The 14161-nt window shown below is 43.2% G+C and overlaps 1 protein-coding gene across 16 annotated transcripts in view; it reads right to left on the bottom strand.

Moving 5' to 3' along the window:
- Positions 1–14161, bottom strand: part of KATNIP (katanin interacting protein) — a 212891-nt gene that overhangs the window by 117152 nt on the left and 81578 nt on the right. For 13 of the 16 annotated variants that reach the window (XR_010323659.1, XM_064295743.1, XM_064295745.1 and 10 more), the window contains one exon: positions 12840–12968. The exons of the other annotated variants lie outside the window; for them this stretch is intronic. Coding sequence is in view for 12 of the 13 variants with exons in the window: in XM_064295743.1 (XP_064151813.1) it covers positions 12840–12968 (129 nt within the window). In the remaining variant the exon portion in view is untranslated. The remainder of the gene's footprint in view (positions 1–12839; positions 12969–14161) is intronic. 16 annotated transcript variants of the gene reach the window in all.

Below are 14161 nucleotides of genomic sequence, written 5' to 3'. Positions count from 1 at the left end.
AACACAACTGTTTGCACCACCAGGAACCTTTGTATCTAGCCAAGAGTTCCAGATTAAAAGGCAACAGGCCACAGACCTTAAACAGGAGGAAACCCAAGGAATATAGTACCCATTAGCCCTTCTGGAGAAAACACTCGCCGATAACAAAATCCAGACAATAAAGGGAGAAATCAAAATAAAGAATACAGACATGGAGAAGCTATGGTAAAAGGTCTAACTAATCGTGAGCACTGAAGCCATTTAGAGATTAAATAATAAAGACTAGACAATTATGTACATTAGGGTTCTGGAGCAGAATGCAATGGTATAAACCTTAGCCCAGTGACTACAGTTTAGGTAACAAAAATCAGGAGCGGGCAGGCAGGGCGGGTACATGTCTGGCCTCATCTTCCACAGCTGATGATGCTCAATTCAAATGTACCTCAAATGGACACATGCAGTAAAAAGAAAAAAAGCAACTGCAACCTCTTAATATTTTTTCATAATTTCTTAAACTGATGAATATTTTTTTTTAACTTTTATTGAGCTTCAAGTGAACGTTTACAAATCAAGTCAGACTGTCACATATAAGTTTTATACACCTTACTCCGTACTCCCACTTGCTCTCCCCCAATGAGTCAGCCCTTCCAGTCTCTCCTTTCGTGACAATTTTGCCAGCTTCCAACTCTCTCTATCCTCCCATCCCCCCTCCAGACAGGAGATGCCAACACAGTCTCAAGTGTCTACCTGATATAAATAGCTCACTCTTCATCAGCATCTCTCTCCTACCTACTGTCCAGTCCCTTTCATGTCTGATGAGTTGTCTTCGGGAATGGTTCCTGTCCTGGGCCAACAGAAGGTTTGGGGACCATGACCGCCAGGATTCCTCTAGTCTCAGTCAGACCATTAAGTCTGGTCTTTTTGTGAGAATTTGGGGTCTGCATCCCACTGATCTCCTGCTCCCTCAGGGGTTCTCTGTTGTGCTCCCTGTCAGGGCGGTCATCGGTTGTGGCCGGGCACCAACTAGTTCTTCTGGTCTCAGGATGATGTAGGTCTCTGGTTCATGTGGCCCTTTCTGTCTCTTGGGCTCTTAGTTATTGTGTGATCTTGGTGTTCTTCATTCTCCTTTGATCCAGGTGGGTTGAGACCAATTGATGCATCTTAGATGGCCGCTTGTTAGCATTTAAGACCCCAGACGCCACATTTCAAAGTGGGATGCAGAATGTTTTCATAATAGAATTATTTTGCCAATTGACTTAGAAGTCCCCTTAAACCATGGTCCCCAAACCCCCCGTCTTTGCTCCGCTGACCTTTGAAGCATTCAGTTTATCCCGGAAACTTCTTTGCTTTTGGTCCAGTCCAATTGAGCTGACCTTCCATGTATTGAGTATTGTCCTTCCCTTCACCTAAAGCAGTTCTTATCTACTAATTAATCAGTAAAAAACCCTCTCCCACCCTCCCTCCCTCCCCGCCTCGTAACCACAAAAGTATGTGTTCTTTTCAGTTTATACTATTTCTCAAGATCTTATAATAGTGGTCTTATACAATATTTGTCCTTTTGCCTCTGACTAATTTCACTCAGCATAATGCCTTCCAGGTTCCTCCATGTTATGAAACATTTCACAGATTCGTCACTGTTCTTTATCGATGCGTAGTATTTCATTGTGTGAATACACCACAATTTATTTAACCATTCATCCGTTGATGGACACCTTGGTTGCTTCCAGCTTTTTGCTATTGTAAACAGAGCTGCAATAAACATGGGTGTGCATATATCTGTTTGTGTGAAGGCTCTTATTTCTCTAGGGTATATTCCGAGGAGTGAGATTTCTGGGTTGTATGGCAGTTCTATTTCTAACTGTTTGAGATGACGCCAGATAGATTTCCAAAGTGGTTCTACCATTTTACATTCCCACCAGCAGTACATAAGAGTTCCAATCTCTCTGCAGCCTCTCCAACATTTATTATTTTGTGTTTTTTGGATTAATGCCAGCCTTGTTGGAGTGAGATGGAATCTCATCGTAGTTTTAATTTGCATTTCTCTAACGGCTAATGATCGAGAGCATTTTCTCATGTATCTGTTAGCTGCCCGAATATCTTCTTTAGTGAAGTGCGTGTTCATATCCTTTGCCCACTTCTTGATTGGGTTGTTTGTCTTTTTGTGGTTGAGTTTTGACAGAATCATATAGGTTTTAGAGAAAACTGACAGATATTTTAAGAAATAATATTGCTTGCAATAAAGAAATCTGAATTTCAATAATACCTCCTGCTTCGATTTGGTTTATTATTCTTCTGTTATATGGATACAAATTTAAATACCATAATTTTATTCACAAAATATATAGGAGAAAGAGGCTAGATTCTGTACGGTTAGTACCTTCTTCACAAAGGAAAAGAACACATTTGTTCCATACTGGGTGAGCAAACTTTAGATACATAAGCTCTATAAGGTCCAAGTGATCTAAAACCATCTGTTCCAGGGGCAAAGGGGAAATGAACTAAGTTGCAATACTCTCACGAGAAAGCTGTTCAGAGCCTTTCCATCTGGAAAGATGAGGTCCTTGGGCTGGGAGCTTTGAAAGCCAACCTGCCGGTACTACAAAGGGATACCATGCTGTGGAATCTACCGTTGCTTTGAAGCTATCATCCAAAAATTTCTCTGTGAAAACTTACTTTATAGTTTTGCTTTAAAGCCTTGTTATATTCCATTTCAATGCTCAGTGTTTAAAATGTTAAGTTCAAGCCCTTTCAACAGACAGTCCTGTGCAATGGCAGCCAGGCTGCAGACACTACAGATGAAGCACAGATGACAGGGACTGCACACAAGCCAGCCTGCTCATTGGGGAGCCAGAAGGAACTGGAGGGACATATAGCTAGCTAAAGACTTAAAGGGGTAGTTGCTAGAAGAACCATTGACTAAAAGGTAGCAGGTGAGTTAGTATCTTTTAAGCCTGCTCCTCCTCTTTCTACTGGGCTAGGAAAAGAATTTTCACTTTACTCGAATTCACAATCAACACCCATGGAAACAGTAGTCAAGAAATCAAATGATGCATTGCATTGGGCAAATCTGCTGCAAAAGGCCTCTCTAAAGTGTTAAAAAGCAAAAATGCTACCTTGAAGACTAAAGTGTACCTGACTCAAGCCACAGTATTTCCAGCCGCCTCATATGCATGCAAAAGCTGGGCAATGAATAAGGAAGACAGAAGAATTGATGCCTTTGAATTATGGTGTTGGCAAGGGATATTGAATATACCATGGACTGGCAGAAGAAGGAACAAGTATGTCTTGGAAGAAGTACAGCCAGAATGCTCCTTAGAAGCAAGGATGGTGAGGCTTCGTCTCATGTACTTTAGAAATGTTATCAGAAGAGACCAGTCCCTGGAGAAGGACATCATGCTTGGTAAAGTAGAGGGTCAGCGAAAAAGAGAAGACCCCCAACAAGATGGATTGACACAGTAGCTGCAAAAATGAGCTCAAGCATGGCAACGACTGTGAGGATAGTGTGGGACCAGGCAGTGTTTTAATCTGATATACATATGATTGCTATGAGTTGGAACCAACTCAGTGGCATCTGACAACAACAGGAAAGGAATGAAATCGGACTGGCTATAGAACATGACATTTTTGTAATAACAGTAACAATAACATCAGTAACAAACATGACAACAATAACAGCTACCAATTACTAAGCTTTTGCTACTGAGCTAACCTCTCTATCCTTATCTCATTTCAGCCTCCCCGCACTCAGTGTGATGGGGTTGGTATCCTCACTTTATAAGCTCAGAGCATTCAAGTCATGAGCCCAAGGTCACACAGCTAGTAATGGCAGAGCCTGGGTTTAGATGAATGACTGTCAGACCCTAAAGTCTAGGCTCTTGACCACATGACCACACTTAGCCCCTGACTGACACCGATGCATTGGAAGAAAGTGGCCTAGAGAGTGGAAGGGAGGCCTGCGCTCAGTGATGATCCATGACTTGCACTGAACTGATAAAAGTGGCCTGGAAGAGCTTTTAGATACAAAGCTGCCTTGAGGCCCCCAAATGTATTAAAATGTGTGGTAAGCGTCAGTGGCGGAAGCAATAAACCTCTAACTACAGGTAGTTCCCTACTTAAAACGTATCCCAGTTATGACAAACTGCACTTAAGGCCACCAATTTTTTTTGGGGGGGGGTACATCTTATCAGTAATATATACTACATGTAATGCTGCTGTGTGCAATTTGCTGATGTTATCATTCTCAGGTATTCACTTGTAGATGTTTAAAGATCGGATTTATAAAGATACTAATAATAAAAGACAATAATAATAAACATTAAAAAAAGAAAGAGGTACTCAACTTATGTTAGAACTGACTTACAATGGAGTTGTTAGAACTTCATCGTAACTCAGGAACTACCTGTACTTAGAAAGAGCAACATGTTGGGTCTAAGTTCTGGGCCTGGGTGGGCTCTAGGCCCAATTCCAGCCAGCCTGTGTCACTGGAAAAGTCACTGGGCCTCCAGCTCCCACCTATAAAATGGAAAAATGTGCCCTGACTACATGGCAATCTGTTGACTGGACACAAGGAGATGAAAGCTATGACTTAGTGCTTCATGATTGCTTTAACAGAGTTCTAGTTTTTACAGAAAATTTAAAATTGAGATGATAGCATATTCTTTTTTCAGACCTGCAGTGCAATAGATTTCTCTTATATACAGCCTTTCCAGCCTTGGGTTTATAATTCTGCTAAAATGACTGGCTAGGCTACGAGGCTGTAAGGGATTGGTTAGTCTACTACGCTAAGACCACCTAGTAGGATTAAATGACCTCGTGGGAATTGGTCGATTACTATGTAAACTAAGTGATTGTGGTCTACTGAGGGGTCCTGGTAGAAGGACCGTGCCTTGATATGCACAAGGAGTAGACTTACATATGGGCCAATCCCACAGAGGTTGGTGTGGGGGACCTCACTGCCTTCAAGAAGAGCCTGGAGAGGAGTGCATCCCCTGGACTTGGGGTCCCTGCGCTGAGAACCTCCTAGACATAGGAGAGAGAGAGAGAGCTATAACACTGCAGACAGTGCAAGACAGCAAGAAATGGCAGCGACCACAGCAGAGTCCAGCAGCAGAGAAATGGCGGCAGCAGTATGAGCAGCGGGAACCAGGAGGTCTGTGTGAGGCAGCTGAAGTGGGCTTGCCAACCCACCAAATGAGAGAGAGTGGACCATCTTTGGGCAGGAGGCTTGCTGGCAGAGTGGGGTGCCTCCAGGCACTTGTCGGCAGAGCTAAAGAGCTGTAACGCTTGCCCAAGCAGGGCAGAGACTGAAAGAAGGGCTGACGGTGGGCACAGCTGAGGGAAGGCCTGCCTATGGGCACAGCTGAGAAGAAGCTGAGAGCTGCCTTGGTCGGAAGCTGCCCTGATCGAAGAACTGCATCCTGTCTTCTGAGTTGTATCCTGTTACTTTCAAGTTGATCCTGAGCCCAAGCTGTAGCCTGTTAGTTCCCTAAAAAGCTGCACAATCATGAGTATGGTGTGTGAGTTCTGTGTGGCCAATGCAACGAACTATTGAACCCAGCTGAGAAGTAGAGAGTGCCATGGAGAGGATAGCTGGTGTCAGAAACGGTGATAAGTGGAGGTATGTCTGGTCTCCACCTCACAGGAATCAGCTTTGTGCTGATGGTGATTCTCATCTCTCCTTGGGAATTCAGACCAGCCCTAATGCTAGATTACAAGACCCTACTGATTTTGCCTACAAGAAGCTCATATGCTGGGACTCTGAGGCCACACGGTTACATTGAGGCAGTCTTCAAGCGGAAACAGTAATCTCTGGGGCAGAGGTCACTGATAGGCAGCCAGAAAAACCAAATCCCACCCACTCCAATAATGTCTCTCATCTGGCCAGCAGTTTTGCAAAACTGGGATTTGACCATCTTTAGTCTGACATGCACCACTAAAAAAAAAATAATAATTTCCACTAACTCCTATTGTCCTATATGAGCCACTTTACACGTTTATATTAACCTGCCCAGCCCCTAAATGTTATTTATTCTGCAGTGAAGGATTAGTTGACTATTCTACTCATTCATTCATTTATTCAACAAATAGTTATTGTTGAATTATTTGTTCCCCATAAGCAGATCCGACTGCTAAGTGCTAGAGATAGAGGGATGAACAAGACAGATTGGGCCCCTGTTCTCATGGAATTTATCATCTGGCAACAAAAAAAATTACAAGTGCCATGAGTGTCAAAATCCCAAACCTAAAGCTTGCTAGCCCCTGCCTCAAGCCCACTGGTTCCTAGATCCCAAACTGTCCATAATAAAGTAACTTGCACCCTAGGTTTAAGGTCTTTTCTGTGCATTTTAAAAATTACATTCTTGTACATCAATTCTGAGGGAACTACGGCTAGGAAAATGTGATTTATACATGTGCTTCAAATGCTTATGGACTGTTTTTAGTTTTCTGATACCTTCTTGGAAACCCTGGTGGCATAGGGGTTAAGTGCTACAGCTGCTAACCAAAGGGTCAGCAGTTCGAATTCACCAGGAGCTCCTTGGAAACTCTATGTGGCAGTTCTACTCTGTCCTATAGGGTTGCTATGAGTCGGAATCGACTCGACAGCACTCGGTTTTTTTTGGATACCTTCTTACTGTACCATTCGACCTTGGATTTTCCTTTAGTAATTTTTATTCAAGGCTAAATTTATTTATGTAGCACCTTGGGATTCAGTCTCTAGAGTTCATCAGTATGTAGCAAAAAAAAAAAAAAAAATCATCCTTGTCTTAGGGCATGAAGTGACAGAAGAGAAAGAACACTGGCAGGAAGCAGACCAGTGCTGAAGGCTTTCCTCAGATGTTTCTTGGTTATTTGAAGTATCAATAGATAATAAATTGGATAAGGGTAGCAGAACAGAAAGACTGTTCCAGACCGACTAGAAATTTTGAGGAATTCCTGAAAGACAGAAAGCAGAGATCATATCTATGAAGACCTAAAAAGAGAGGAAAGCACAGGCCAAAACATGAGCAGTAAAATTGTCCATAGGACTGTGTGTGTGTATGTGTGTGTAACTGAGTCCAGACTTGAGATCGAGTGAGAGGAAGCCTTTGGAGGTATTCATTGCTCCCTACACCCCAAACCCCACTGTGTTAAGTCAGAGGCTGCAGAGTCACTCCCTCACAGGCTGAAGGCCTGAGTTTGGGTATTAGGGTAAGAAGCCAGAGCAATGCCCCAGAGGTCACCTTCCCCTAGGTAGGCTGGGAGATTCTTGACTTGAACAGAAGCCAAGGCACATAGCTTCCAAAAACCTGTTCTATCCCAACCCCACGATCACCAGGGTTAGGTTACATCAGATAGACTAGGCACAGGAAGTAGGATTCTCAAATACAAAGATGAATAGACAACCAAGAATAACCAAACATTTGGACAAAACCAACATCCTGAAAGGCAGTCATCAAATGTAATCAATGGAAGAACTAACAACCAATGAAAGAGGGCAGAGCAGGCTCCTGGATCCTGAATGCAGGGCTTGCAGGGGTGGGAGTGGAGCTCTGGAGGCGGCTCCTCCAGGGAAGCTCTGACCCAGCACAGGAGGAAGGTGAAGTGGTTAAAATGTGGGCCCTCCAGTCACACAGGCCGGCTTTATCCAGCTTTGTCTCCGCCAAGCCTCCTTCTCTGCAGAGGAATAATCCATAACTCATCCCAGTGATGAGCATATCAGCAAATCTTAGCTGTTATTATTTCTATGATCATATTTTCTAAAAAAAATCGGAAAAATGGATGGTCTGAAAACAAAAAAAAATCCTCCGTTTTCACATAACGCCGATTTTCTCATAACAACCTGGTCTTTGGAACCTAACCATGTGGATAAGTAAGGAGTGAGTGTACTTATCCCAAATATTGACTCAGGGGTCACTCCTGATTAAGATTGAAAAGGATGCTTTAAAGTCAGGTGCCATCTGGAATCCTCACTTGCAGAAACACTCCATGGGGTGAAAGGATCACTCTTCTCATTTCTGGACCACATTTCACAGGCAGTTAGTGCTTGCTCAGCATCATTCCACATGAATCATTCATGCCTGTCACCGAATTATTCCTGCTTAGCTGACCTTGGGCTGTCTGACCCACCTGCCAGGCCCTACCTAATGCCATCAGCCAGGCTGTCCTTGGGTCTGAGCTCTCCAGCTGGGCATCTCTGGGTGCACTCAGGACACGATGCCTCTGATAGTTCTGACTACCAGCGGGGCTAATTCAAGTGCCACAGGAAAGGAGAAGAGCCTCTTCCTCCTCTTGTTGGGAACTGACAAAGCTTTCATTGCCTAAACCAGAGACAGTAAGTATATTTTGTTTGACCCACAGAAAATTTTGAATTGGTTACTGTCTTAGTCTGGGTTCTCCAGAGGAACAAAAGCAGCGTATATAAACATATAGAGAAATTTCCTCAAGGAAATGGTTCCCACAATTGTGTGGAAAAGGCTCATGCAATTGTAGGGACTGGCAAGTCCCAAATCTATGGGTCAGGTGACACGCTGAGGACCTTGCTGGGGCTGATGAACCCAAAATCTGAAGGTCAGGCGGCAAGCTGGAGACCTCTGCTGGCTTATAGGGTTGCAGGGGTTGGTAAACCCAAAATCTGTAGGTCAGGGAGCAGGCCAGAGACTTCCGCAGGCTTACATCCCAAGAGCCAAAGATCAGGCAATGAGAAAAGTGCAGGGTTGAGAAAAAGTGCAAGCTTTTCCAAAACATCCATTTATATACTGGAGATAGGCCCCAAGGAAACTCTTCTTTCAACCCATTGGCTGCTCATATCAGATCACAAAATGGAAGATGATTACATAGTATCTGCCAGACCACTGAGAATCATAGCCTAGCCAAACTGACACGTAACATCAACCCTCACAGTTACCAATGTTAAAAAATTGAGAGTTATCAAGGAAACCTGGATATCTGGCTTCTCTTAAAACTAGAAAGCCTGAAACATTGGGTTGCTATTTTCACATGGTAACAGTCAGCTGAGCTGTGTAGAGATCATTCCGTACAGTCTCAATGGCTCCCTGCTATGCCTTGATACTGAGGCCAAGTGCTATGGTTACCCCCCAACTGCCTCACTCATGTGGTTTAAAATATTCCTTTTAATTAACAGTCCCAGAAATTCCAGTATTTCAGGATCCAAACTACATCTCTCAAACTGACTGTTCTAGACAAGCAACACAAAAATTCTTTGTCAGATCCTGAGTCATAGTTTGGAAGATAGTTACCATAATTATAATTTATCGATGTGTTGGCTTAAGTCAGCTTGTGTGCACTGGCCAGGGTACCTAATCAACATTTATACCACTCATTCACTTTATTTGCTTTAAAATTTATTTGCAAACTAACTCTGTGCCTGGTACCTCTCTGGGGACCAAATACAGCAGGCAATGAGACAGACCAGGTATCATGAAGCTTAGATCCGGGATGTGGAAAGGATGTTGCAAGCTCTAAGTATCTAACTTGCAAATGACCTACAAAAATACAGCCCTCAGATGAATGAGGGCTCTGTGAACTATTAAGTATGCTCTACTCCTACAGATTGTAGGGTACAAACCCCCCTCCTCCCCACCTAAGATTTACAATTTCAGAGCTGGCAGGCACGGCACAGGAAATATCTAATCCATACTTTCTTGTCACAGAGAAGGAAATAGAGGTTTGGAAAGAGGGTGACTTAGCCAAGGTCCAGAGGGTTCTCAGAGAGTTTGTAGAAACGTACAAACTCTCTCCAGGCTTGCTGAGCTCCAGTCACTTTCTCTCTGACTTCCTAAAAGAGCAATCACAAAATCCAACATCTTCAGAAGCTAGGATAGCAATGTAAAACAGCGACATGACTCTCAGTGTCATACAGTAGGGAGTGGTGGGGACCAGGGCAAACTAGAGGATGCATGCTCTGAATGGAGGTTTCTCATTCAAAATAAAACAGCAACAACAATGCCCACAGCATGACACCGGAATAACCACAAAACACATCTGTAAGCTAAAGCTGGCTCCACAGTCCCAGGCCCAGCCCTGTCGAGGCCATACCTCCTCCCGTTCATCCCTGTATTTCTATCTTAGTCTACCCTGAATCTTAGCATAAAGTTCTTACTAGTCATAACTGTTGAGAAAGCCTCTCCTCCATGCCTCTATTTTCTCTGGATTTTTTTTCTCCAGTTTGAGACGAATTGTAGATGTGACTAAAGTGAGAAAAACCGAACACGAAGGGTACGCGTTCATTTTGTTAATATGACAACACAAAATTAATTTTCTATTTCTCTAAATTTCACTTCTTTAAATGCCAAAAACCGAACTGTCCAATTAATTTTATAAGAAAATATTTCTAAAATATACTAAGACTTCCTAAAACCAAAAAACCAAAACCCATTGCAGTTGAGTCAATTCCAACTCATAGCAACCCTATAGGACAGAGCAGAGCTGCCCCATAGGGTTTTGAAGGAGCAGTTGGTGGATTGGAACTGCCGACCTCTTGGTTAGCAGCTGAACACTTAACCACTGTGCCACCAGGGCTTCCTACTGGTCAATCATCTGGATAGCAAGTGACTCTGCAGTACGGGCGACACTGTCAGGAACGATTATGCTTTCATGTCTGTCTCGTTTTGCTTTGAGTAATATCTTTCACTGATTATTATTTAAGTGAATTCCTCTTCTCCCACCCAAGGGTCCTGAGGTACAGGACACAGTTTTGAAAACAAGGGCAGACCCCTCTTCCACCCTGTAGCTTTCTGGCCTCGGTGAACCTTTGTTTTTTCTTGTTTTTTACTTTTTAGTTCTTTTTGTTTTGTATTATGTAGTAGAGGTTTTAACTTTTAATTTTTAAAACGTCTTTCTTTTATAGTTCCCAAATCCAAGCCACAAAGTCCAAGGTATCTAAAAAACAGTTCCCTTTGAAATGTATCCTTTAGGCCTCCTGGTTCAGAGTAGCTTTGGAGTTTTGGAGTTCTGTTGTTAAAAAATGTGGTATCTCATATCTACAAATTCACTTTGCTTAAAAATTAGATCGAAAAACATGCCTTTTAAACAAGTATCCTAGATGATTGTCATGCATATCAAATTTTGAGAACCATGGCTCTGTTATTACCTATTGGCTTTTTTCCATTTCTTTGATTAGATAAAGTCATCTGGCAATTTTCTCAGAATAGCAAGGCATTTCTTTGCTTTTGGTTTCCTCGATCCTTTCCTCCTAACAATGGCTCTCAAGAAGCCCTGGTGGCACAGTGATTAAAGCGCTCGGCTGCTGACCAAAAGGTCAGCGGTTCGAACCCATCAGCCACTCTGCAGGAGGAAGATGTGGCAGTCTGCTTCCGTAAAGACTGCTGTTGTCAGGTGCCATCGAGTCAGTTCCGACTCATAGCGCTCTACGAGACAGGGTAGGACTGCCCCATAGGGTTTCCAAGGAGCATCTGGTGGATTTGAACTGCCAACCCTTTGGTTAGCAGCTGAGCTCTCAGCCACGACACACCACCAGCCTTGGAAACCCTATGGGGCAGTTCTACTCTGTTGCTATGAATTGGAATCAACTCAACAGAAATGGGTTTCATTTTGGGTGGTTCTCAAGCTTTATTGTGAAGTCATATAGTCATGTAAGGAGCTTAAAAAATGATCATGCCTGGGCCCAAACCCGAATTAGAACCAGAACCTCAGGGTGACAGGACCTGGGCATCTGCACATGTATGTGTCTTTTTCACTTTTTGAGTTAATTGTAGCATCATGCACTGTTATAAGAAATAACAATAATAGTTTTTTCTCTTTCTTTGCTGATGCTTAGTTCTATGGGAGCAGCTCATTTCCTCTCTAATGTGCTAGCAGTCCACTCCCCTTCCCTCTTTTTAAACTTTTTATTTTGAAAAAATATAAAACCACAGAAAAACTATATGAATAGCATAATGTAAAACACTCAAATACCCTTCATATAAGTTCATCAATGTTAACGTTTGCTGTGATGTCTATAATTGATGCACAGTGGTTCAGTAATAATAATAAGTGCAAACTTATTGAGAGGGAACGACAGAGAGAGAGAGGGATAGATAAAGAAATGTGGCAAATGTTAACAGTCGATGGAAAAAAACTAAAGAAGAGACCTAGGTAAAACAGCACAGGAGGACTGTATCAGTGTCAATTTCCTGGTTGTGATATTGTATTATAATTATGGCAAGATGTTACCATTGGGGGAAACTGGGTGAAGGGTACGGGACTCCGTCTTATCACTTCTTATAACAGCATATAACTCTCAGCTGTGGGTTCACTGGGGAAGTATTTGGCTGAGGAGAGGGACTCTCTATCACTGTTTAAACACTGTTCAGCCCAACTGATGGATGGCTACCTCTGTACCTTATTCCCAGGCACAGCACCAATAATACACAACACACTGTGTCCCTTCGGAGAGCTGGGCGTTTTCTGAAGCAAAAACATGTCAGCATAATTCCCAGCCTGCAACTGTTAATTCAAAAGAACGTGGAGTCACAGAGCCTGGGCTTCCAATCCTGGCTTTAAGGACTGGGCGATTGACATCATCTCTCTTCCTGAGTTTCTACAAAGTATAAAATGGGAATGAAAATACCTAGCACTTAACTCACAGGGTTGGTGCGGTGATTACACACTCAACACAGTGCTGCCACTTAGTAAGTGCTCACTGAATGTAAATTTTTAATATCATGAAATATAATCTACGTATTGTGTGTTGCTTTTAATCTTCTAGTGGGTGAGCCAGGTTTTTTGTTAAAGCCAACTACTGTTGTTACTCTACATCATTTTACCAGATGTAAGTGAATCTCACGTGGGTCCATCCTGTGGCCCAGCGCCTTGGCTATGGAAAAGACCCTGACTCTTCATGGGTAGGATGCTGATCTTACCATCACATCATGAATAGTTAATAGGATTCTTTCTTTGTCCATGATGCTCGGAGGGTTGGGATGTCCATGTGCGTTCAGCAGAGAGAAATTAAAATCGCAGGGCACAGTGCTGATGGGAGACTTGGTATCCTAGGGACAAGCACAGAGAACTCACTGTTCCTGAAGCTTGTCCTGGACCCTCATTCTCTCTACTGGTCTCCCTGCCTCCTGTTGTCTCTCTCTTCCCCAACCCATTCTTTGCTCTCCCTCCCAAAGTAATCATACCCATTCCTGCTTTACAAATGCCATTGTAGACACACAGCTATCGCATGGACCAGGATTCAAACTCAAGCCGCCAATTCCCAAAACAGTGCTCTGAACCGCTGGACTATGTGATGGTTGAGTACCGGTGTGAAGAGACAGCCATAATAAACTATTGATGACATATCCCCAAAAGTGGAATTATTAAATATTACGGTGGTATAGGAGCCCTGGTGGTGCAGTGGTTAAGAGTTCAGGCTGCTAACCAAAAGGCTGGCAGTTCGAATCCACCAGCCGCTCCTTGGAAACTCTATGGGGCAGTTCTACGCTGTCTTATAGGGTTACTATGAGTTGGAATCGACTCGACGGCAATGGATTTGTTTTTTTTGGCACATCAGTATAAGCCCACGTATGTTGAAAAAAAAATAAATGTAAAAAGACACTCATTCAGAAGTTATTTATATGGTAGTCCAAAATAGCAGGAACACCCAACCAATAAAACCTCATTTTTAAAAACCTGCCATTGAAATTAATGAAAGGTGATTAAAGGGCTGGCTGCAGAGCCCTGCTCAGGCAGGGGGAGGGCCTATCCCACCAGGGGATGCTTGACCAGGGGTGTCACAGCTGCCCACTCCATACAGTACATAGAGCGTGGGTGGGGGTGATGGGCCATGGCAGAGTCTGCACATGGCAGACCTGCTGGTGGCGTGTGGGTTGGGACAGTCCTTATCTGTTTATATGTGTAAGCAAGTGACAATGGGCTTTAAAACAATGAATTGTAACTGTGAGAAAATACCCAGCTCACTCCCCTACAGGAGCCACACAATGGCAAGAAAACCTCAAAGAAGATATTCCAGAAGACGCCGGGGTGGTCAAGTCTCCCCATCAACCATCATGCTCTTAGAGGCTTATGAGATCTAAACTTGGGAAATTCCACTCATCAGGAATGAGCCAGGACCAGAACATTCCAAATCAACTGTCTTCTTTTAGATAGAGTGAGATAACAGTTTTTCAGTCTGGATGGCTATACACCCATTACTCACGGTGATTATCGCTGGGCCAATGGGATCATGAAAAAAGTT

Source organism: Loxodonta africana, chromosome 12, assembly GCF_030014295.1.
Source record: "Loxodonta africana isolate mLoxAfr1 chromosome 12, mLoxAfr1.hap2, whole genome shotgun sequence".
NCBI classification, from domain to species: domain Eukaryota; kingdom Metazoa; phylum Chordata; class Mammalia; order Proboscidea; family Elephantidae; genus Loxodonta; species Loxodonta africana.
Note: the sequence above shows the minus strand (reverse complement) of the source record. Positions and strands in the feature narration are given on the sequence as shown.